The sequence below is a fragment of the Muscardinus avellanarius genome, assembly GCF_963383645.1.
Source record: "Muscardinus avellanarius genome assembly, chromosome: 14".
Classification (NCBI taxonomy): Eukaryota; Metazoa; Chordata; class Mammalia; order Rodentia; family Gliridae; genus Muscardinus; species Muscardinus avellanarius.
In genome coordinates, this window is record NC_137800.1 from 71141768 (window position 1) to 71163242 (window position 21475).

At 42.6% G+C, this 21475-nt stretch overlaps 1 protein-coding gene across 3 annotated transcripts; it reads right to left on the minus strand.

Moving 5' to 3' along the window:
• Positions 1-298: 298 nt before the first annotated feature.
• Positions 299-19823, minus strand: LOC308272791 (TBC1 domain family member 7; the record flags this gene model as incomplete). Of its 3 annotated transcripts, XM_080709777.1 has the most annotated exons (7): positions 299-385; positions 1488-1617; positions 3144-3289; positions 11885-12022; positions 14570-14757; positions 17683-17763; positions 19712-19823. In XM_080709777.1, 7 exons carry the CDS (start codon positions 19821-19823, stop codon positions 299-301), a joined length of 882 nt encoding a protein of 293 aa, XP_080565903.1. The 3 variants fall into 3 exon arrangements, with proteins under 3 accessions (XP_080565903.1, XP_080565904.1, XP_080565905.1); XM_080709778.1 differs by lacking the exon at positions 17683-17763; XM_080709779.1 differs by lacking the exon at positions 1488-1617 and having other exon boundaries at positions 3140-3289.
• Between the last annotated feature and the right edge of the window lie 1652 nt (positions 19824-21475).

Sequence of the window (21475 nt, forward strand, 5' to 3'; positions counted from 1 at the left end):
CTCAGGAATATACCCACCCACCCCATCCACCCCGCCCCTGGCTGAACTCTTTAAAACCTGGGCGCCATTGTTGAGCAACCCTTTAAAAATGCTATTCTGACTTGAATTTTGCATTTCGGTGTAACTACACGATGCTGTTCTACAACACGGCAACACGGGGTATTTTGATTAAATTATTTTACTGGGAAGGAGAATAACACTTTGAGCACCAAAGCAAGGAGACTCTTTCCAACCGGCTTAGTAGACCAGGTGAGGAGAACAAGCGCCAGCAGCCGGGCCGTCCACACGCCGGGAGCACTCAGGCCGAGTGCACGGGCGTGCCGCAGTGCTTGTGCCACAGGTCGATGGCCTTGCTCACGATGGCATCCGAGCTGTCCTGGGGAATCTGCAACGGCATGCCAGTCTGGGTGAGATTTCTGTGTTGATAACTTTGGGACCTTCTCTCATTTGCTATGGCACTAAACTGATGTCCACAGGAGTTTTCACTGTGTTCGGGAGTGATGGCTTTAAAGGATTGTTTTAATGCCACCTGAGAACACACCAAGCAGCTCTGGTGTGGGACAGGCCTGTTCACATCCTGCGCTACCCACGGAGCATGGGGCCCAGGCGAGTTCCCCGGGCTGCTGAATCTCAGAGCTCTCCAGTGAGGGCAATGGAAGTCCTGCAAGTCAAGGGCTGTTTACAGGCCGCAGGAGATAATCCACACAACACTCAGCCTGGCCCTGGCACTGTCAGCCACCGATTATGATAATGTTGGTGATTCATTTATTGAGCTCACATTCATTTAGCACTTATTACCAGGCCACTGTCCAAATGTTAATATTGAGTAATAAAAAAAAAGAAAGATAGGCCTTGGGTCCTGTCCATGATCCATTATTCATGCAGGTTTAACTCTCTTTATTTCTACCTCTTGACTAGTAGAAAGTATTCTAAAATACAAAGAGAGGGAAAAGCTGATTCATTTAAGCCTTTTTCAGCATGCACTAAGATAACACTCCAGCACATTAACAAACCCAACTGGGATTCCACCAGAGATAGTAACAGAAATGAAAGGGCTTATGAAATCCCCTAGAACATCAAGACTCTTTTTCCATAGAAAAAAAATTACAGCTAGATTTCACCTCTGGCTGGAAGGGACTTTGGTCCCTGTGGGCACACACTCCAGCAACGGCCTTGCTTCACATCATCCCTCAAAGATAGGAAGATGCAAACCATAACCTGCAGGCCAGCTTAAGCCAAGATGTTTCAAGGGAAAACATGTTTTTATATTATACAAAAGGGTATAGTGTAAAAAACATATGGTATTATTTCTCTGAAATAATTTAATACAATAGGGAAGTCTGGCTTGCTAAGCTGACTTTATTTCTAGATTCAAAATAGAATCAAGGAGCTGGAGGTATAGCTCACTTGCTTTGTATGTACAAAGACATGAGTTCAAATCCCATCATCAGGTTAAAAAAAAAAAAATTCGTGTAAAGCAAACTTACATTTTCCAGGAACTTGGTTATCTTCTCCACATTGTTCAGTGCCATAACTTTTATTTTAAAAGTTAATAAAATCTCCACCGCTACAAAAACTAGGATCTTACAGGATCCGCTTATAACTTTATCCCAAACCCTACAAAAATAAGATGATATAATCAAGTTACACACATTTGAAATTGATGTTTTACCTAGACATCTCAAATTACAGAACAAGATGAAATTAGTCCTATTTTAACTATAAGCTTCAGAGAAAAACAACTGCAAAATAACTACTAAGCAATAAAAACAGAAATAAGCACTGAAATCTATTCTAGACATGATCAGTTTTAGAAGGAAAATGCAAAGTTCACTAAAAAACTACAGCTCTGCTAGGAATCTTGCAAATCTCGTTCCCCCATGTTTCAAACCCAGCATTTTCAGGGAAGGAAACAAAAGTCCTGGGCTGGGGATGGGCTCAGTGGTAGAGCACTTGCCAAGCATGCGTAAGAACTGCCAGAAGAGAAAAAAAGAAAAGTCCTACACCATTTTTTATATTTTACTAATATTCTGCAATGTAACGTAATTATTGCATACAATGGGACAACAAAAGAAGCCTATGAAATACGAGACAAACTCAATTTCATTGCCAGTGATTTGGGGAACAGATTTCTTAAATTTTTCCAAGAGCTTAAAGAACCAGTTATTACTCCACTAATACTCTAACTATTCAGCTAATTCCTAAAACTTTTAAAGTTGGTATCATACTCTGTACACTTAGTTATGGGTTTTTTTTGTTATTGTTGTTGTTTTGTTTTGTTTGTTTGTTTGGTGGTACTGGGGTTCCTGGAAGCCCTTCTACCTCTGAGCTACACTCCCAGACCTATTTTTATATTTTTTTATATTTTTTTGGAAACAGGGTCTCTAAAGCCAGCGCGGCTGGCTTCGAACCTGTGCGATCCTCCTGTCTCTGCCTCCCAAGCGCAGGGATTACAAGCGTGCGCCACCATGCCCAGCATCTTAGTTATGTATTTTAATGTTCTCTGTGTTCTGCCTTTCTTCTCAACTTAGTGCTGGAGGGGTAGGGCTAGGACTCAAAAATATCCAAAACAAGCACCTAGAACTGACTTGGAAGAACTAAGTTTGAGTCTTCTTTGACTGTCTTCAACTCCTTTAAAGATGCCATGATGAGGTGGTGCATGCCTGTGATGCCAGTACTTGGGAGGCTGAGACAGGAGGATTGCCAAGTTCAAGGCCAATCTGGGAAACTTGTCAAGGCCCTCAGCAACTTAGTGAGACATCGTCTCAAAATTAAAATTTTTTAAAAAGGCCTATAGTTGAAACTCAGTGGTAGAATGTCCCTGGGGTCAATCCCAGTACCACACACACAAACACAAAAGATGCTGTGATGAAATTAGGAAACACCAGAATTTCTACTAAATTAGGATCTATCATACTGTGGAAAAGAGGAGCTCATGCTTACATAAACTCCTGGAAACTATTTAAAACATGACTATTGTATGGCACCTAACACATGAAGGGCTGTTTTTCTAAGTGCATATTTAATAGTAAGCAGAACTATGCTGTTACAGTAGCTGCACTAAAACAGTTTACATGCTGGGGGACAATCATATGAAGGCCAGGATGCTTCTCTGACCCCAGGTTTTCTTTCAGAATACTTGCCTCTGTAAACTGGACTCAGGCAGGCATCCTGCGAAGCACCTCTTGAACCAGAGATCATAAGGAAGTTTGGACACTGCAGAACACGTCTTCAGATGACTCAGCAGCTTGCTGTCTTCCAGATTCAAGTATTGTTCGAAAGCCTTTGGCTAAAGATTTAAAAATAAAGAGAGATTACTCATTTCCTGTGACATAATGTCACCTGATATTATTATAGCCTATGATGAAAATAAAGTTTGCATGCTGAATGCAAGGAAGTGCTAGAAAACAAAATTTCAGAATTGCCCAATTCACTTGTAACTTCCAGGTTGGTGCTGAGAGTAACCACCTTCTAGGACTGAGGGGCTTCCAGCGATGATGTAGGGCTCTTTGGGTACTAAGCTCAGGACAGTGCCAAGCAAACCAGAACAGCTGGTCACCCTAACACTGTACTGACTAGATTCAAGAGCAAGGGCAAAGTTCAAAGCAAAATTCAATAGTTCTGGGGAGCCCAGGACATTACTGACTGGTCTAGAGCAGTCAATTATGTATAGGGTAAGATCAAAGAAATAAAGTGGGATTGGGGTGGGGAGAAGGAGCTAGGAAGAATGAGGCAAGAAGAGATGCTGATGAAAGGGGCCACTGGCTACTAAGCCAACACACTGGCCTGTGTTGAGGGCCACCTGACTGGCGCCAGGAGGCTCACGCAACAGGAATGCCCAGAGAATGAACTCGGTTTGCACCACAAACGTGCGTGAGGATGTCGTGGAGCAGGCCAGTAACTCAAGCGCGGAGGGAACGATGCGCCTGGATCCTGTGCTGTGCCCTCTCACTGAGCAAATTCAGAAGACTCAGCGCAGCAGAGCCAGCCCCCCAGACCTGGCCAAATCCACCCTGCCCTGGACTTAAGAGTCCACTGAGGGTCAAGGCCAAAAGCCTGGACTCTATCTTGAAGAGTGTAACAGGCCTCATACTGCAAAACAAAATGTGTATTTACCAGTATCTGTCTCTCCCTGTTCTGTCAAAAAGGCAATTCATAACCTTCCCAGTGTCCATAGTGCCAGACACTGTGCTGGGTGCAAAGAATAAAGGAAAAGATAAATGAAGCCCCGGCTTGCAAGAAGTGTCAGATACACAGAGCGGCAGTGAGTCTACGCTTTGAAGTTGATGGGAACAAGCGCGGGATGCTGGGTCATCGGGAGAGAACCCCAGCCAGACAGGACCCAGAAACCGTCTCTCAGGAGAGGTGATGTGTAAGCTCACCCCGAAGTGGGGGCAGTGTGCCAGGCACAGGGGCCAGGTGTCAATCTCTCTCCTGGGGGGCTCTCCGACTGCTTTGTTTATGTAAATCCCCCACATTACCACAGTATAAACTCTCCAACCCCCTGTGCTTCCCCGGCACGAGTGGAAAGGCTCCCGTCCAGGCCTCCACCTTGGGACCCTATTCTGGAATTTTGGTTGGTTCTGCCAATGGAATATAAGTGCTTTTTTTTTTCTTTACAAAGTGATGTGAAAAGTATATACACATGTGTATTTTTTCCACGTTTAAAAACAGTATACATTCTCTATTTTATTTTGTGGTGCGCGGGATGGAACTCTAGGCCTGGAACACGCTAGGTAACACTTTCCACGGAGCCCCACCCGAGCCCGCCACGCCTCATTTCACCTATCGGACCTCAAGTGACACAGATAAGGGGCACTTTTAAAGTCCTGCCTTTCCTCCTTACCAGACTAGAAGCTCGCTGGGGCCAGGGAGCAGGTCTTGCTTTGTTCACTGCTTGACTTCCAGTACTTAGAGCATTAGTTAGCATAGTAAACACCAGATATATGATTTTTAAGTGACTATGAGGAACTAATATGAAGCTTGGAAGCACATTAAGCAATATCTTGATAACCACTCAATGTACATCTTTTTGCTTATTTCTTCCTGATTCATAACATGTTATAAGAAAATTTGAAACTACAGGAAAGAATAAAGAAGGACATAAAGGTCACTTTATAATCACACTACCCAATGATAACCACTAGACATATTTGGCTTATACTTTGTCCACTTGTCTTCTTGCATACACACACACACACACACACACACACACACACACACACACACACCTGTCTTTTATTAGTTGGACTCATATTAAATACAGAATTTAAGATTTTGCTTTTTATACTCAAAAAATTGTGAGCATATTCCCAGGTTAATAAATAACCTTAAAGGGTTGTTATTAATATTAAGAGTTATCCCTAAATAAAAAAGAGGAAAAAAAAACCCACAAAATTTCTACATGAAAAAATGCACATGACCTCTGGCCCTATTTTAATGAAAGAAGGTGACCTAGAACCACACTGAGGTGTCATTCCACACCTGTCAAGAGACCAAAGACATGCGGCAGGGCCAAGGCTGTGGGAGACAGGCTGCAGGAACCATCTCTCACTCATGAGATACAGCAATGTAGGAGCTCTGTGAAGCGGAATTTGAAAAGGCTAGAAAAACAATACACGCGTCTCCCATTTGATCCAATCTCTACAGAATCTATTCTAAAACAAAGTAAATATGAAAAAATGTAGGCACAATTGTGGCTGTCCTCTGTAACACAGTTATAAAGGTAAAAGGCTGGAAACAGCCCACATGGCCAACAAGAGAGGACAGTTTGAAAAACTAGGAAATATATGCACAATGGAATGTTATGCAGCCATGAATAGAAAGGATTATCTCTACGTATTTCTGTGGCAGGATCTCAAGCATCCCTCAGATGAAATGGTGGATGAGGAAAACTGTATATTGTATGGCACTGCTTAACTTTGGAAGTGGGTGAATTAAAACATACATGTTTGACGAAGAAAATAAAGCATACATCATCAACAGAAAGTAAAACCTGACCAAGAAAAAAAAAACCTTGCTTACTCTGAGACAAATTCACATCAAAACGAGGAAGAGGCTGCTGCCAGTGCTCAGTTTACAGCCTCTCTCTAGGATGGTGTAAGAGTGTGGCAAAAGCAGTGCAGGGAGCTCACGTCCCCTGTGGCGAGGCGTCCAGTCTGCCCCTGAGGCTAGCCTCCACTCTCCTGGACAGCCAGAGGCCCACAGAGAGCAGAACTTGGAGCCCGTACGGGAGATGTGGACCTGACCAGGCAGGACAGACGCACCTTCACTTGAAGACTGTCAGCGTCCGCCACCTGTGTTTCCCTAGAACCCAAAGCAACCTAGGCTGTGTGGTAATAAGTTCACTTGGTCAGACCACAAAAATATGAAAGTGACAGACCAAGGTTATAGGAACTCTGCTCTGACAGAAGCTAGGAAGAAGAGATCTGCTAGATGACACAGTAAGAAATGTTAAGGAAGACGAAACCCAGCTTAACTAAGCTTCAAGGGAGAAGAGCTGAGTAAGCGAGCCACTTGGTGCTCAGATCACACAGCAGCACGAGGGAAATTTAGCTTTTCTCACGCTTTTAAAGGGCTCTTGTTAAAAGTGCCTAATGTTTAAAAACTATGTGCCAGGCACTATGGTGTCCATACGAAAAAAGACACCTTTTTTAAAAAAATAAGGAAATCAAAGGTTTAAAGAAACATTAATTATCTTGCCTATTCTAAAATTCATTTCTACAAAGAAAAAAGAAAATGCAAGAATATCCAAGACATTTTTTAAAAAGAATAACAGTATGAGGAAACTTTCCCTACCTGCTAACAAAATGTAATAGAAAACTGTATTAAATAAACTGTGTGGCACTAGTCCAAGAATAGAAAAATAGCTCAGTGAAAAAGAGAATGTGGAAAGATACAAACAAATCTGGAGGTGCGGCTTCTGATAAAGGTGGTGCTGTGAATCTGTGAAAAAGGCTGAACCGAGAGGCAGAGGAAGCAGTGGTCCTGCGGCTCCTGAGGGGCCTTGGGCAAGTGGCTGACTTACCTGCCTGCTGCTTCAGTATCCTCACACAGAGGTGACATGCTCAGAAGTCATTTATGAGTACAGCAAAGTTAGCACTGCCTGACATGAAGTACATTTGTGTGTGTGTGTGTGTGTGTGTGTGTGTGTGTGTGTGTGTGTGTATACCTACAGCCTTTTTTATTTTATTTTGAAGCAAGGTCTTGCTAGGCTGCTGAGAGGCTTGCTAAATTGCCGAGGCTGTCCTCGTACCTGTGGTCCTCCTGCCTTAGCCTCCCAAATACGAGGATTACAGATGTGCACCACCAACCCCAGCTACAAAGTACATTCTTAACTCACCAACCAGTGTGGGCAGAGACAGAAGGATGGTGCTGTGCTGGCCAAAGCTATGGAGTTGCAAGCAAATGTAAAGGAGTGAAATCCCCTCACAGTCCGAAAGTCACCAAGAGATATCTCTGACAAGCTAAATGACCAAACTTAAATGTTTGAGTGAGCCGGGCGTGGTGGTGCAGGCTTGTAATCCCAGCATTCAGGAGGCTGAAACAGGAGGATCACAGTTTGAGCACAGCCTCAGCTACTACTTAGTGAGGCCCTTTGCAACTCAGTGAGACCCTGTTTCAAAATAAAGACTAAAAAATAGGGCTGGGGGTGTAGCTTGGAGGTAGAATGCCCCTGGGTTTCATCCCCAGTACCGCAAAAAAAAAAAAAAAAAAAAAAAGTTTGAGTGTTTTTAAGTTAGGAGAAAATGTATTTTTGTAACCCTGGCATTGGAAAGGGCTAATTATGATATAATGAGCAAAAGAACTTTACTGACAAATCCCATTGTGTCAAAACTTAAAATCTTTGTAAAATAGACAGGGAGAAAGTATTCTCAACATATACAACAGAAAAAGGATAAATATCCAGAGTGTCAATAACTCTTACAGAGGAGAAAAGAAAGCCAAGGTAATAACAGAAATATGCTAAGCAGCTACACTTCACTAGAAACTGCAGGTCCGTAGCAGAAAATGAAACAGCAACTTCACTAACAGATAGACAGATATTCAAGAGACAGATCCTATCAAGTATTGGCAATGGGGTAGAGAGCAGGAAAACTCATAATCTTTCTGGGAGAGCATAAATTGATGTGGCACTTTAAAATTTACATATGTCAGAAATAAACAGAGAGATTTTAAATGTCTCCCTTCACTGGAGCATTCCTTTCAGACTAAGTTTGTACAGGGAACACATATATGAAGGCATGCTAATTGTCGGTATGAATCTGTTATACCTTCTTATGGCAAACTCATGGTAGAAAGCACTATGAATAAATCAGGAGGAGAAACTGGTTCTCCTCCTCAACCCCAGCTACATTTCAGAATGGCCTGGAGTTCTTTTCTTTTTGTTTTGTTTTTGGTGTTACTGGGGATGGAACCCTTCTACCTCCGGGCTACACTCCCAGACCTATTTTATATTTTTTATTTGGAAACAGGGTCTCTTAAACCAGCGCAGCTGGCTTCGAACCTGTGCGATCCTCCTGTCTCCGCCTCCCAAGCGTGGGGATTATAAGTGTGCGCCACCATACCCGGCAGGCCTGGGGCTTTTAAAAACTCAGGATTCAAGCTGGGCATGGTGGCGCACGCTTATAATCCCCGCGCTTGGGAGGCTGAGACAGGAGGATCACACAGGTTCGAAGCCAGCTTCAGCTACTTAGTGAGGCTCTCAGCAACTTAGTGAGACCCTGTTTCCAAAAGTATAAAATAGGTCTTAGAGTATAGCCCAGAGGTAGAAAAGCCCCTGAGTTCCACCCCTAGTATCACAGGAAAAAAAAAAAAAGATAGGACTAGGGGTATAACTCAGAGGTAAAATGCCCCTGGGCTCAATCTCCAGTACCCAGAAAAAAAAATGTCAGGATTCCAGGGCCCCACCCCTAGAGATTCTGATTAATTGGTATGGGCAGGGGAAGGGAGGAGATGGGAATTTTTTAAAGCTCCTGGCTATACTAACAAGAAGTCAATACTAAAAACTAGTGATTTATCTGTAACAACTTGGAAAGGTCTCCAGGTACTAAGTTAAAAGTAAAAAAGACCATAGGTTCAAGTGTACCTGCGATGCTACTTGTGATTTTTAAAAACCATCTTACTAGCCAGGTGTGGTGGCACACACCTGTAATCCCAGCATTTGGGAGGCTGAGACAGGAGGATCTGTATTTGCAAACAGCCTCAGCTACTTAGTGAGGCCCTTTGCAACTCAGTGAGACCCTGTTTCAAAATAAGAATAAAAAATAGGGCTGGGGGTGTAGCTTGGAGGTAGAATGCCCCTAGGATCCATCTCCAGTACTTCAAAAAATAAATAAATAAATACCATCTTACATATACGTGCACAGGAGAGGCCCTAGGAAGGGCTGAGGGTGTTGGTGCAGATCTAGGGAAACACAGACTCATCTGGATTAGATTACTTAATTTCTTTTGAGACTGGGTTTACTGATTACTTATATTCCCCAAAACAAGGAATGAATTTTTAAAGGGGTTCTTTTTTTTTTTTTTTTTTTGGCTTTTTGGAACCTGGGATGGAACCCAGAGCGCCACACCTGCAAAGCAGGCACTCTGCCACTCTGCCACTGCCTCATCCCAGCTCCAGGAATGAATTTTTACAGCATAAACTATGAAAATTCCACTGACTTCTATATTAAACAAGAAAAGCTAATTAAACCATGTACAACTGAGACCTGATTTAATTAGGCAGCTAACATGTTTACTTCTGCTTCAATTCCATGTTTATATTATTTTTATTAAAATCAACTAGATGGACCACAATTCAAAACCCTACAACTCAAATTCTACTTAATTGAAATATGTAATGAATGCTCTCTCGGAAACTGGAAGAAGCTGTTCACTGCCATATCAGTAAATACAGACGTGGAGCAATGACCCTCGGAGCCCTTGCCTGTCCTCAACACCCCTCATTCCTCCTGTACCCTCTACCACAGTTACCACACTCAGTAGAATTTCAAGTGAAAAAAGAATTCAGTGACTTAAGAAATAAGACAGGCTTGCTTCTAATGAGTAAGAGGGGAGAAAAAAAGAGAGAATGGTGCAGGAAAACTGGCTTAGGCTGCGAAGTGGGTCCTTGGATTCCCAGGTCGTGCTCGGCCCCAAGAGCAGGCTCCCTGCTCACCTCCTTCACCAACAGAATCCCTGTTGAACAGAGTATCATCAAGTGCTAGACTTTAAAAAAGCCGTATTTCACTGGGTGTGGTGGTGCACGCTTGTAATCCCCGCTTGGGAGGCGGAGACAGGAGGATCGCACAGGTTCAAAGCAGCCTCACTGGCTTAAGATACCCTGTTTCCAAATAAGATATAAAATAGGTCTGGGAGCCAGGCATGGTGGCACACACTTATAATCCCCATGCTTGGGAGGCAGAGACAGGAGGATTGTGCTGGTTCGAAGTCAGCCTCGCTGGCTTAAGAGACCCTGTTTTCAAATAAAAGTAATATAAAAATAGGTCTTGGAATATAGCCCGGAGGTAGAAAGGTTTCCAGGAACCCCAGTACCACCAAAAAATAAAAAATAAAAATAAATAAAATAGGTCTGGGAGTGTAGCCCGAAGATAGAAAGGTTCCATCCCCAATACCACCAAAAAAACAAACAAACAAAAAAAAAAAAAACATGTTTCTAGCCTCCCCTGCAGATGCAGAAGCCAAGTGACACAGCCCAGGCCACCAACACTGGCTGCCCCTAACTTATGATGGCCTACGATATTTTTTTCTTTAGGATGGTGTGAAAGTGGTGAGTACCAATAGAAACTGCTGTGAAGTTTGAATTTGGCTTTTTCCCCACTAGCACTGCCTGCTAGGATGCGGTCTCCCCCAGTCAAAGGATAAACCACCACTTGCACAGTGCACTGCGCTGCTGCTCGCTGGTGTTCAGTAGGTCGAGTGTAGCAAATATTTTTTACTTAGGACAGTTTTGTCTATGATACATTTATTGAGATGTAACCCCTTAAGTAGAGGAGCACCTAACTGTATGCAGGAAAGCCTGCTTAAGGGTGACAGACTTGACTAGCTGGTCTATTTCTTTTCCTTCAATTCTATTTTATTTATTTGGTACTGAGGACAGAACCCAGGGCATCTTGACGCTGGGTAAGCAATCCAACACAGAGCTGGACCCTCATCCTTTTTCACTTTACTTTGAGACAGGGTCTCACTAAGTTGCCCAGGCTGGCCTCCAGCTTGATGTCCTTCTGCCTCAACCTCCCTCCCGAGTAGCTGGGATGCTGATATGTGCCACCACACCTGGCTCCTTCACTTGTACCTCTGCCCCTCCCTCCCTTCTGCCCAGAATGTGGGTGTCCCTGCAACTGGTCCAACAGCCACCTCATGAGCAGGCAAGGAAGGACTCGCCTACGCATGCTGGAGCGAGCTGGTGGGAGTCGAGAGTCCTGGGTGCCCCGTGCGCCACAGCACCAGCCCGGGGCAGCCTCACCGCCGGGCTTCCAGTTTCATCGGAAAACAAGCTTCTGCTGCATGGGGTTTCCATTACACACTGGCAAATTTAAACCTTAAGTAATACGGAGGGCCCATTCAATACAAAGCCAGTGGTTTCTGGGCCAGGATAAGGCCACAGTTTGCTGAGGCTGTAGAGCAAAGTGTGGCCTGCAGTGGGGCAAGTCCAGCCAGATCCTCCTTAGTGCACCCACTGTGGTTCTTCTGTGCTCCAACAGCAGAGTCGAGACCAGCTGGTCCCTAAGCTGGAAATATTTACTTTTCAGCCTCTTACAGAAAACGTTTGCTGAGTCCTACTAGAAAGTCCACTCATAATTGTAGCAACAGTGGGGGGTTAGAGAACAATCTCCAGTACCAGTGCTCGCCCCCCACCCCAAAGCCAAAAGCCATCCCTTACCAGCTGGGGTAAAGCATCCCGGTACTTGTAATTTAACTGGTTTACGAAGCATCGGATAATCCAGTAACAGTCAACACTGTCCTCCACCATCTCTTCCATGGCTTTAGCAATGGCGAGGAACCCTTCATCCTCCGGCTCCTGAAAGAGTAATAATAAATCTCAAGAAGGAACCAGGAGAAGAGAAGAAGGCACATTTCTTTAATAAAAATGAAACCTTGGTCCCTAAATTTTTTAGAGGCTGCATTAACAAATCAGGGTGGGATGAAAAAACAGAGTCCATCAAGAGAAGAACAAGGTGGAAGTAAGGATGAGTAACTACAGAAACCTGTCAAGCAGTGTTGTTTATGAACAGCTGGTTTTCAGGTTGAGCACACAGAGATACTCCAACTTCTAACATTAAACCCATCCCAAAGTCAATGTAAATCATAAGCAAGGCACCCACTCTCTTCCAGAAATATTCTCACTGCTAGATGAGAATTTTTCAAAAGGATGTGATACACAAAAAAAACACCTAGAGACATTTGTCAATATAGGAATTTGTAAATATTGAAGCACTCCAAGAAGGCTAAGAAAGCATTTGCTTTATTACAAAGCATTCATACACACTTTGGAAATTTTGTTCTAGCTTTAAGCACCTAAAAAGTTAAAATGTCCCTAGAATTAGGGTTTCAAGAACCAAAAGAATGGCATTTCTCAAACCATGTGTCAATACTCAGAACATGAGCATAAGCCCTCAAATAAATTTCAAGAAACCTTATAAAAACCAGACCCTTGTTTTATTTTCAGACACCATTATTATATACAAAAAGGTTTACATTTTCAAACCTAAATGCCTTTTTTTTTTTTTTTTTTTTTGCCGTACTGGGGATGGAACCCAGGGGCATTCTACCTCTGAGCTATACTCCCAGCCCTATTTTTTATTCTTTATTTTGAAACAGGGTCTCGCTGAGTTGCCAAGGGCCTCACTAAGTAGCTGAGGCTGTCTGTAAACCACGATCCTCCAGTCTCAGTCTCCCAAATGCTGGGATTATAGGCATGCGCCACCATGCCCAGCTTCAAACATTCTTATTAACAGACTAAAAAGAAAAATAAAATGAGTGGGGGCTGAGCAATGGGAAAGGCTGAGTGGCAGAGCACAGAACAAACCCAGCCTGTGGAGGAGACTGCAGCACAGGGCCTGGGCTGGGAGCCTGGACAAGCTGAGTAGAGGTGGGGCGGAAGCAGTGACCCACCGATTACATTTCTTGACCTAACAGATTATCTAACCTGATTTAATAAGTAACTCAACAACTCATGTAGTACTGGTGACTTCGCTGTGCCAGTACTAAGTGAAACTCTAGGATGGAAAGGGTAAAGAGTTCGTTATCTTTTAGCAATCACCTCTTGATAAATAAAAGTGGATGGCCTTTATGAGATTTGTCCTAAGGTACCACATCATTAACTTCTAAAAATTAAAATTAATCAAAGCCCAATATGCAAAAAATAATAATTTTATAGAATAGCAAAGTTTGCAAGCAAATTCCTGTTGGACCAGTTCAGTCTATGTAAGAAAAACAACTTTAAAAAATAAAACTGTCATTCAAATGTGAGTAAGAGCTATAATAAAGTAGCCATAGCTTGAAATCTGTAATTATTCTTTTGCCTGCCGTCTTCCTCTCCCCTTTCTTCCCTTTACTAACAATAAGCAGTCCAAGTAATGAGTAAAGATTTGTTATAAATTGAGAAAAGCAGCGTGGGCCCTGCAGGGCTGAGGCAGGGGGGCAAGGAAGGCTGATGAGCAGTCAGGGCCGAAAAGGGCGCCGCAGCAGCCAGAGACCACTGGGCCCAGAAGGCCAGGCCCAAGGAGCCAGGGAGCTGCAGACCAAGGCTGAAGGCGGCTGGCAGTGTGGACTGCCTAAGGGAAATGAGAAAAGAAGTAAATAAACTGAGAATATGGGGCCCTTTCATATTTGCAACTCACCAAAGGGAGGTACAAATGTGGAAAGCTGTTATTTGTGATAAAGGGGATTACTGGGACAGTTATCAAGTTTGAATGGAATCTATAAATGACATGTTAATGATGGTATCAATGTGAACTTCTTGGTTTGGATGACTGTACTAAGATTACCTACCAGTCAGTCCTCGTCTTTAGAAAGTGTTCACTAAAGAAATAGGACACATCACATCTGCTTCTTACTTTTGAACGCTTTAGAAAAAGAATTGTGTGTAGACATATGGGAAAAATGACAACACAGATGTCTTAAAATGTTAACATCTGGGAATCTTGATAAAAGGTATGTGGAAATTCTTGGTAGTATTTTCCCAACTTAAAATTTGAAATTAGTCATGCGTCACATAACAACATCTCAGTCAACATGGGACCCACTATAAGATGGTGGTCCCATAAAATTAAATTGTCTAGTGAATTCACAGTGCTCTCAGTTTGAGTAGACACACTCTAATGTTTGCACAAGGCCAAAACTGCCCTACGTCACGTTCATCATAAGGCATCCCTGTTGGTAAGCAATGTATAACTGTATTTTTTGAAAGGCAGATCAGATCACAATGTGCAGGTCGTGGACACCGGGTAACAAGCGGCAGGCTGCTTTTACTCCACTGACAATGGGAAGCAACTGAAAGCTTCTAAGGAAAGCAAGGTGCAACCCAAGGCTGGCAAGATGGGGCAGTCAGGAGTCGACCACTCACCAGTGGGAAAGAGGGGCTTCGAGGCAGCTTCCCACACTCCAGCTGATACATGCGGAGATAGACTTCAACCTGAGGCGTCGCATCACTGACGAAGCGAATGACTTTCAGAGCGTGAAGAACGTCGGCATACTGCTCCCTGCGATACGTCATGACCTGGGCGTGGGACTCATGGTGTGGAGGCAGGATCCCTAGGCAGACCCAGGACATAAAAAGGGCAAAGTACTGAGACAGCAATCCAAACCCCTTCTCTAGTAAAGAATCCTATACAAAGCAGCCCATCAAAATTAGACTATAGTTCACAAATACTGCCCTGTAGAACCTATTTTAGAAATCGATTTCTCAATCTTAAATGTCTGATGATGCATCACTGATATTAAAGAGAAATGAAACAGCATCACAAAAGCCTTCAGAAAAGTACGCCACACAATTTCAAGATAACAATCATATCAACCGTGATAATGGCTTAATTTGATTTATACCTGTCAGCCTAGAGCCACCTTTGGCTTCTAGATGCTTCTCTCCAGTTTGGGCACTTGGCCCAAAACCACCAACAAACACTGTTTCCTTCTCCTCCAAGAGTTAAAACTTTTTCACAAAGTATCCAATCTTCAGGGCCACAGAAACCCCTGCTCTTCCTGGATGAGATCACCTTCAATGAGTGCAATGCTTGTGACTCCATTTAAGCATGGCTTCTACTCACTGGGAATCTGCACATGTATTTTACAAGCAAATGGCTTGAGGAAACATGGTAGAAAGAGCGCTGGACAGGCCTTCAGGAACTACGGGTTCTGGTCTCAGATCTGCTAATACCAGGACTCTCACAGGCACGCCAATCCCCCGGGCATGTGTTCCTCATCCATCAGAGGCAGGAAACAGGGGAGACATTCCACCAAATGTCCTCTGCAGAATCCAAGCCCCATGAGCCTTCATAAGAATAGGGTGCCACTGTCAAGAAGATTTAAGGAATGGCCACAGCAAACTGTCAAGGCTCTCGGTTTTGCAATAAGGAAAAATATTTATTTATTCCAGCCTCATTAAATGTAACCAGGCTGTACAGCACAGACTCTAGAACTAGAGTTCCTGGGTTTGATTCCTTACTCTACAATTAATTAGCTGAGGGACCTTTAGTAATTTCTCTGTATGCCTTAGCTTTCCCGTGTGGAAAAAAAAATGGAAATAATAATACCTAACTGCATACAGTTGTGATGAGTAAACAGATCAATCTACATATAGCACTCGCAAGAGTACCTGCCCATGCTAAGCCAGGGTGTTTTGGCTATGGCTCCCTCTTTGATGCAGAACACCACAGATCCAGTATTCTAAAGATCACTCTGGGAAACAGCAGATGAGTTGAACATCTGTGGCCAACAAACCTGCTTCAACATTCCTTTTCCTGACATAAACCCTTACTCAATGTAGCTACGAGCTCTACTCCAGGCTTTCAGAAAGGCCAAGATAACACACTGCTCAGTGTCCTCCCCATCTGGGCCATGGAGTAAATGGCTGCAGTTGAGACTTCCTCACACTACTAGCAGCTGCATGATGCTTCCCATGTGAACCCTTAAACCTGTTTTCTAAGACTCGGTCCTAAAATGTCTATCTGGTATTTACCTAAAATGGTACCATGAAGGGAACATTCAAAGATCCCTGAATAATCAAAATCAAGGACTCTAGGAAGAGTCCTCCACACTGTGACAGCTCTAAATTTCCAGTGCCTTTACCTCAAGAACTAGCAAAGACTTCCAAAATACAGAAGGGTAAGAAAAACAAAGGTGATGAACAGCCCAACAGGCCCTGCCACTTAGGATGTGCACCAAACCCCAGCGGTACATCTCCCATGATCTCCAGGGTTACTAATAAGACACATAATACTTCCCAGCAGAAGCCAACACTGTCAACATTACCACCTAACATGCACCCCCAGAACACATTTATTTTCATGGCCACTGGAAACAATCAGTTTTTTTTTTTTTTTTAATGCTGTTGTAAAAACTAAAATAGTGGCCATCACTTCTGCAGATTGTAACTGCACGGTGACCTAGACATAATGGTGCATAAACACTACCAGAGTACACAGCAAAAAATGTCCTTTTGTAGCTCTTCTAGAACAACCTATGTTCCCTTGCTGTCTCCATATTATACAACCACACTCGGGCTGCAGGTTTCTCATATCCTGATAATATACAACATTTTAAAAAATGAGGTCTATGATCTCTCCTACCTTCAAATGACTTTTACAGACTTGAGCTTCACTCCTAGCCCTGTCACTTACAGGTGATAAAGCCTCAGGGAAATTATTTAGACTCCCAGATTCCTTCTCCACTTGTACAATTAGGATATCAAGACCTACGTCAAGAGAAGTCTAGGATTTATGTGAAATACTCAACGAGGCACACAGAGACGCCCAACAAACAACAGTAATCATTCATATTCCTCAGAAAGCTCATCCCGACCTCTCTCTCACAGCTAAGAGACTAAATGGAGAGTCTAATGGGTGGGCATTATGTGCTCCAGTGGGCTCAGCAATGACAGGGACACATCCCTGGGCTCAGAAGGGATCCTGTCAGTTACTACGGCACCTTTTCTTCCACAGAAACCAAGCACATCAGTTCTCCTCATTGAGCCACTCATCGCTGAAATGTATTCACTCACACTTCTAGGGAGAGAAACTCTCTGACATCACGCATTAGAAAGTTATGCTTCTGCTGTGAATCACAGAATCTAAGAAATTTAAAGCTGAAATCTTGAAGCGGTTTAGCTCAATATTCTCTTTGTACAGATTCAAGAAAAAACAAAACAAAACAGAAAAACATGAGTCCCCAAGGGGTTTGGCTGACAGCAAAGACTAGCATAGCAGTCTTCCCACACCTTATCTCAGGAACATGCATTACTTTCTTTTGCACTGCTAATAAATGACGCTCCTAAAGTAATAGTTAATGTACTGCTGCTGAAGTCACTATCTTAAAGGCTTTTACAGTGAGCAATCATTGGGTCTCCTGAGGAAGATCCAATATTCAGCAAAAGGCCCAAACATATCCTCCTTTTTCTGACTGTAAGATGACAAATGATCCCATTATTCAATGCTTTTGAAGATAAATAATTCCCCCTCATACCTAGAAGCACCTTCCATACCAACGCACGGTACATGGATGGAAGAGGAAACCTCTGGCTAAAAGTACAAAGTTTCTCAATATCTAGAGAAAGAAAAAAAAGGTAGTCAGAAGCTTTTCACAGTAAGTAAAGTACATTTTATATTTTAAAACTGAAAGTAAGCCGGGCTCGGTGGCAACACTTGTAATCCCAGCGCTTGGGAGGCTGAGACAGGAGGATCACACAGGTTCGAAGCCAGCCTCAGCTACTTAGTGAGGCTCTCAGCAACTTAGTGAGACCCTGTTTCCAAATAAAGTACAAAATAGGTCTGGGAGTATAGCTCGGAGGTAGAAAAGCCCCTGGATTCCACCCCTAGTACAAAAAAAAAAAAAAAAGTCATTTAGGCCAGGTGTGGTGGCGCATGCTTGTAATCCCAGCATTCGGGAGGCTGAGACCAGAGGATCGCGGTTCTCAGCCTCAGCTACTTAGGCCCTCTACAACTTAGTGAGACCCTGTTTCAAAATAAAGAATAAAAAATAGGGCCTGGGGTATAGCTCAGAGTTTGAACACCCCTGGGTTCCATACACACACACACACACACACACACACACACACACACACACACACACATATAAACTGAAAGTATAGTTCAGACATTTCTTCAAGTGAAGTGATCAGAAATTTAAGGAAATGCAATATTGGTCTGATTTCTAGCCCAGGTCTCCCACCAGCTAAGCTGTTAAAAACAACTTGCACTTTACAGTACAGTAGATGCTTTGCATGCATTACTACATTGCTTTCAATACTAGCAGTAGTTAATAATTATAGGATCTATTTACTGTAATCCACATCACAAGCATGATGGGGATAGTTCCGAAGATGTAGAAACTGACGCTCAAAGTAGTTAGGTGACTTCAACCAAGTGAACATAGCTAGTAAGTGCTACAGTCAGGCCTCAAGTCCCAATACATTATACTTAACAGCCCTGGCCCTCGATTCCTTTACTTATCAAAGGAGAACAATAATGACGGGCAAAGCTGGGCCTGGTAGCACATATTTATAATCTCAGTACTTGGGAAGCTGAAATGGGAGCAGGTTTTCAGCCAGCCTCAGCAACATAGGAAGGCCCTCCACAACATGGTGAGACCCTGTTTCAAAACAAAATAATAAAATAGGGCTGGGGGTGTATTTCGGAGGTAGAATGTCCCTGGGTTCCAGCCCCAGTGTCACAAATAACAATATGGATGATGACGATGACAGACATACTTAAAATCTAGACTATGAGGACTAACCACCAGATAATTTTTTTTTCATACTGGAAACTGAACCTAAGGACATTCTACCTCTCGGCTACATCTTCAGCCCTACCTTATTTTTTATCTTGAAACTGGGTCTAAGTTATGTGTGATCTTGCTAAGTTGCTGAGCCTGGCTTCCAACCTGCAATATTCCTTTCTCAGCCTCCCAAGTACTGGGATTGCAAGTATGTGCTACCATACCTGGCTGAGAAATATTTCTAAAATATTAAAAGCATCCAATACAGCCTGGGACTGTAGCTCCATGATATAATATTTGCTTAGTATGTGCAAGGCCCTCAGGGAATTCTTAGCACTGCAAAAATAAATAAAATAAATAAATACTCTATGCAAATAAAAACATTAGTTTTAACTATGGTTCAGTTTATTCTACGTTGATCAACAATGGGCTTTATTATTACTGGCTTAAAATAAACCAAAATATCACTATACAATGCATTATTAGTATTTCCACAAAACAATCATGACTAGAGTTGTAAAAGTTTACCTAGAAGTTACGATGACACATCTGGAAATTGAGACAAGAAAATAACACAGACTTAAAAAAATTCTCTTAGTAAACTATAAATTCAAAAAATCTGTAACTTTTTTCAAAGTTGACCATTCTGTCTGTCATCCTATCACTAAAAAATAGGGCAAGCAGCAAATACCCCAGGATGTCTTTTCAGATAATATTTACTTCAGAACCTCTGGGATGACTAAGAATCAATACACTCTATTAAACCTATAAAACTCACCCAGCCGGTCATCTTTTAGGAGGATTTCCAGTGACTTCTTTTCTTCAACTCCACGAAACCCCACTTTCTCATAATATACTGATCGAAAGTTTCTCTGGGAGTCCTCAGTCATGTTTCATTCTTGGAGGGTGAGGGGAGGAGAGAAAGATTTTAAAGTGAGCCTACAAACAAAGAATGAAGAATTAGAATATTTTTCAGTGATTTTGTCCACCTTTTCAATTAGTAGAACATGCTATCATAAACTGCCTTTTCACAGTACTCAATATTAAGGCTTTCCATTTACACAACTCTAACACTATTGCACCCGTTCACCTTGGCCAAAACTCAAGATGTAAGTCAACAGTTCTCTGCTAAAATAGATGGCACAAGTTCATGCACGAGGGTTTCTACCTATTAGAGCTCCTTGCAAAATGAGCTACTGTATAATCATTACACATGCCCCCAAAAAAGTGAAATGGGAAGGCAGGCAGGATATGTCACCCAAGATGCACATGCTTGCAATCCCTGGACTTGGGAGGCTAAGGCAGGAAGACTGCAGGTTTGAGGCCTGCCTGGGCAACTTATTAAGACTCTGTTTTGAAAAAATAGGGATGGGTTGTATCTTAGAGGTAGAACAGCCTTGGGTTCAATCCCAATACCACAAAAAAAAGAGGGCTACTAAACAATACATACTATGTTTTTGTTTATACCAAATATTATGAACTTTAAAAATCAGGACTAGCTGGACATGGTGGCACAGGCTTGTAATCCCAATACTTGGGAGGCTGAAACAGGAGGATCACAGGTTGGGGCCAGCTTCAAGTACTTAGTGAGACTCTGTTTCAAAATAAAGAATTAAAAATAGGGCTGGGGTGTGTGGCTCCTGGGAGAATGCCCCTGGGCTCAATCCCCAGTTTAGCAACCCAACAAAAATTAAAACTATATTCCAAATATTAGCAATGGCTTTCAGTAGTAAGATTCCACATGATTTTGATTTTCTTTCTTTTGCTTAGCTGTGCTTTCTATAATGGGTATTTTGTAAAATGAAGTTTTATAAAAGTAAAAAGCCACAAGGTCCTCCTTTAATTTTCTTTTGTTCTAAACACAATTATACAAATAGGATTACTAAAACTCAAAACCCACAACAGATAAACAGTATTAAATAATAGCCAGAATAAGGTAAGGAACGTACGGCAGTTAACAAATGTCACCAATCAGATCCGGAGGCAGAAAAACAATTTAAAATCTGGCATTAGAATTCAAATGGCTCAGTGGTCTCCATTTCTTTCAAAATAACCTTTGTAATACTGAAGGCAAATCGCCAAGTAAATATCAAATTTTGCACTGCCTCACTCAAATGCTTAAAGTGTTGATGCAAAAAACACGAAGAACTCAAGAATCTAAAATCATTCGAGGCCCAATGACCAGAGGACGGTTTCTCTCTTGTTGAAATGCTAATCCTCTGAACCGATTCGGTCACAGGAGAGATGATTCACTTAGGAAAAGCAATTCCAAAGGACTCTGAGCTTTCAGGTGTTTAATAAAAGAAAAAAGACACAAAAATATTAAAATGCACCATGAATTGGGGGATTTTCTAAAGCATTCAAACAGTTGCACATGAGGTCTCTGCTGTAAGGTCTCGGTTGTCTAAGGTCACCCATTCTTAAACTGCACTGCAAAGGCAAAGACATCCCCTCGGAGGAAATACTGTCAATTACACCTGCCGCCCAGGAAGGAGCGACCGCCTATCGGGAAAGGTGAGGACAGCTCTGTCCAGCACTCCGG